The following is a 1,893-nucleotide window of genomic DNA, read 5'->3' as shown; positions in this document are numbered from 1 at the left end:
GGTATTTCAAGAACTCTTTCAGTGAATCAACATTGAAGTCCCCACAAATAATAATTTGCTTTCCCCTATCTGACAGATAGCACAAGGCATCCAAGTTAACCAGGAATAAATAAAAGTTTTCTGAAGGGGAGATATATACTGTTACAATTACATAAGAGCCCTCCTTCAGTTTAAGTTGACAGGCACATGCTCCTATATGTTGCTCTAGACAAAACGTTTTTGTATCTATGCTTTCTACACAGTGACAACTTTTGACACATATGGCAACTTCTCCTCCCACATTACTCTCTCTACTCATATGTGCAGCTAGTTTATAACCACTAATATTTACCTTTTGCATATCAGACACAATGTGATGCTCAGACAGGCATAGTATATCGATTACGTTATCAGATTCAATGACATCTAAACAAACCAGGAGCTCATCTATTTTATCCTTCAGTCCCGGAATATTTTGGTGAAAAATTGTAACATTATTTTTTACTTTACTTTTGTGAGAATCTACTTTTTTCTTTAATCCATCAATATTTTGGTGAAATAATGTAACATTATTATTTACTTTCCTGCTGTGAGAATTTTGTGAGTTTTGGACCTCTTTAGGACCTGCCTTCCTGAACTTCTCATTGGACACTGATATTAGTCTAAAAAAGAGGTACATCCATGAGTACTAGTGTCCCCTCTTATGGATTTCGCTAACAACCCTGCCAGTTTACCCTTCCCTTTCCTACTGAGATGTAGGCCATGCCTTGTGAAATCCCCCCTATCAATAGCCTCGACAGGAACCAATCCAATGTCTGGCAGAGTGGCTGCCCTACGCAACTGATCCAACTCCATATTTACCCTCCAGAGCGCTTCAGCTGGGGCTGGTCATGCCGCACAAAAGCAGGCACAAGCCCAACATTGGTATGGGTCATTGCCGAGGCTATTTTCACCAGGTCACACTCAATACTGTAGCCCTGATCCCTATCAATACTGTTTCCCTCTCCACCCACTATCATCACATGATCCTGCTTTGTGAATCCCTTGCACAAGGAACCTATACCCTCTACCACCTGGCTAAGACTTGCACTTGGCTTGAAAAAGTTTGTGACCTGGTACCTGTCACCTAATTTTTCCTGCAAAATCTGGCCCACACCTCTTCCATGGCTGCTACCTAGCAACAGAACTTTCCTCTTACTTTCTACTTTTTTTTAAACAGTTGGTTTCCTAGTGAGATTCTGTTGCATCTTAACTACATCTACTTGAGCCTCTTCCTTACTTAACTATGGTAGCAAGGCAAATCTATTGGTTGTGCGAGTTGGGAAACTGTCAGACAATGTCCTCTTTCTGTGGCCCCTGTTCCCAGCTACCACTTCCCACCACTGTTCTCCCTCCTCCCCCCTTAACCTCTTCAGTTCCTCCCTCGCTCTGTCCAAATCACTTGAGCAAACCCTGCAAAAGAATGGAAGAGTCTCGTTTGCTTCCCCAATTCCCCCGCCGCTACAATTTCCCCAATGAAACCACCTGTCACAACAGCTGCACAAAACCCCTGAACTAACTTTCCTGCTGCAGCTCACACACTTAGTATCCATGGTAGTTTGGAAATTAGTTAAGAGATTCACTAACTGATAACGATAATATATTAAATACAGATGAAAAAGGACACTAAATATGTTTTGGAAACTAATATGTAAGTAAACTATTACCAAATGCACTGAAATTTGTGGTATAACGCTAAATATACACGATCAAAAATTAGGCCTAAACAGCCAAATGTAACCAAATGAACTTTTTGCGATAAGTGGAAGAATATGTAAATAAAAGAAAAACCTTTAATGGCAAGCTTGAAGAATGAACGTATTTAATTAGTTAATCTATACCAAATGTACTTAAGATTACGCTAAGTATGCACAC

The 1,893-nt window shown here is 40.3% G+C and overlaps 1 protein-coding gene across 1 annotated transcript; it reads right to left on the bottom strand.

Annotated features, from left to right (window-relative positions):
* Positions 1 to 1,070: 1,070 nt before the first annotated feature.
* Positions 1,071 to 1,571, bottom strand: LOC126260525 (uncharacterized; the record flags this gene model as incomplete). The annotated part of the gene is made up of 2 exons (XM_049957857.1): positions 1,431 to 1,571; positions 1,071 to 1,163 (listed from the first exon to the last, which is right to left on the bottom strand). Coding segments are annotated over exons 1-2 (234 nt in total), but the record flags the coding sequence as incomplete, so codon positions are not given.
* Positions 1,572 to 1,893: the final 322 nt, after the last annotated feature.

This window comes from Schistocerca nitens, chromosome 5 (genome assembly GCF_023898315.1).
Source record: "Schistocerca nitens isolate TAMUIC-IGC-003100 chromosome 5, iqSchNite1.1, whole genome shotgun sequence".
NCBI lineage: Eukaryota > Metazoa > Arthropoda > Insecta > Orthoptera > Acrididae > Schistocerca > Schistocerca nitens.
Note: the sequence above shows the minus strand (reverse complement) of the source record. Positions and strands in the feature narration are given on the sequence as shown.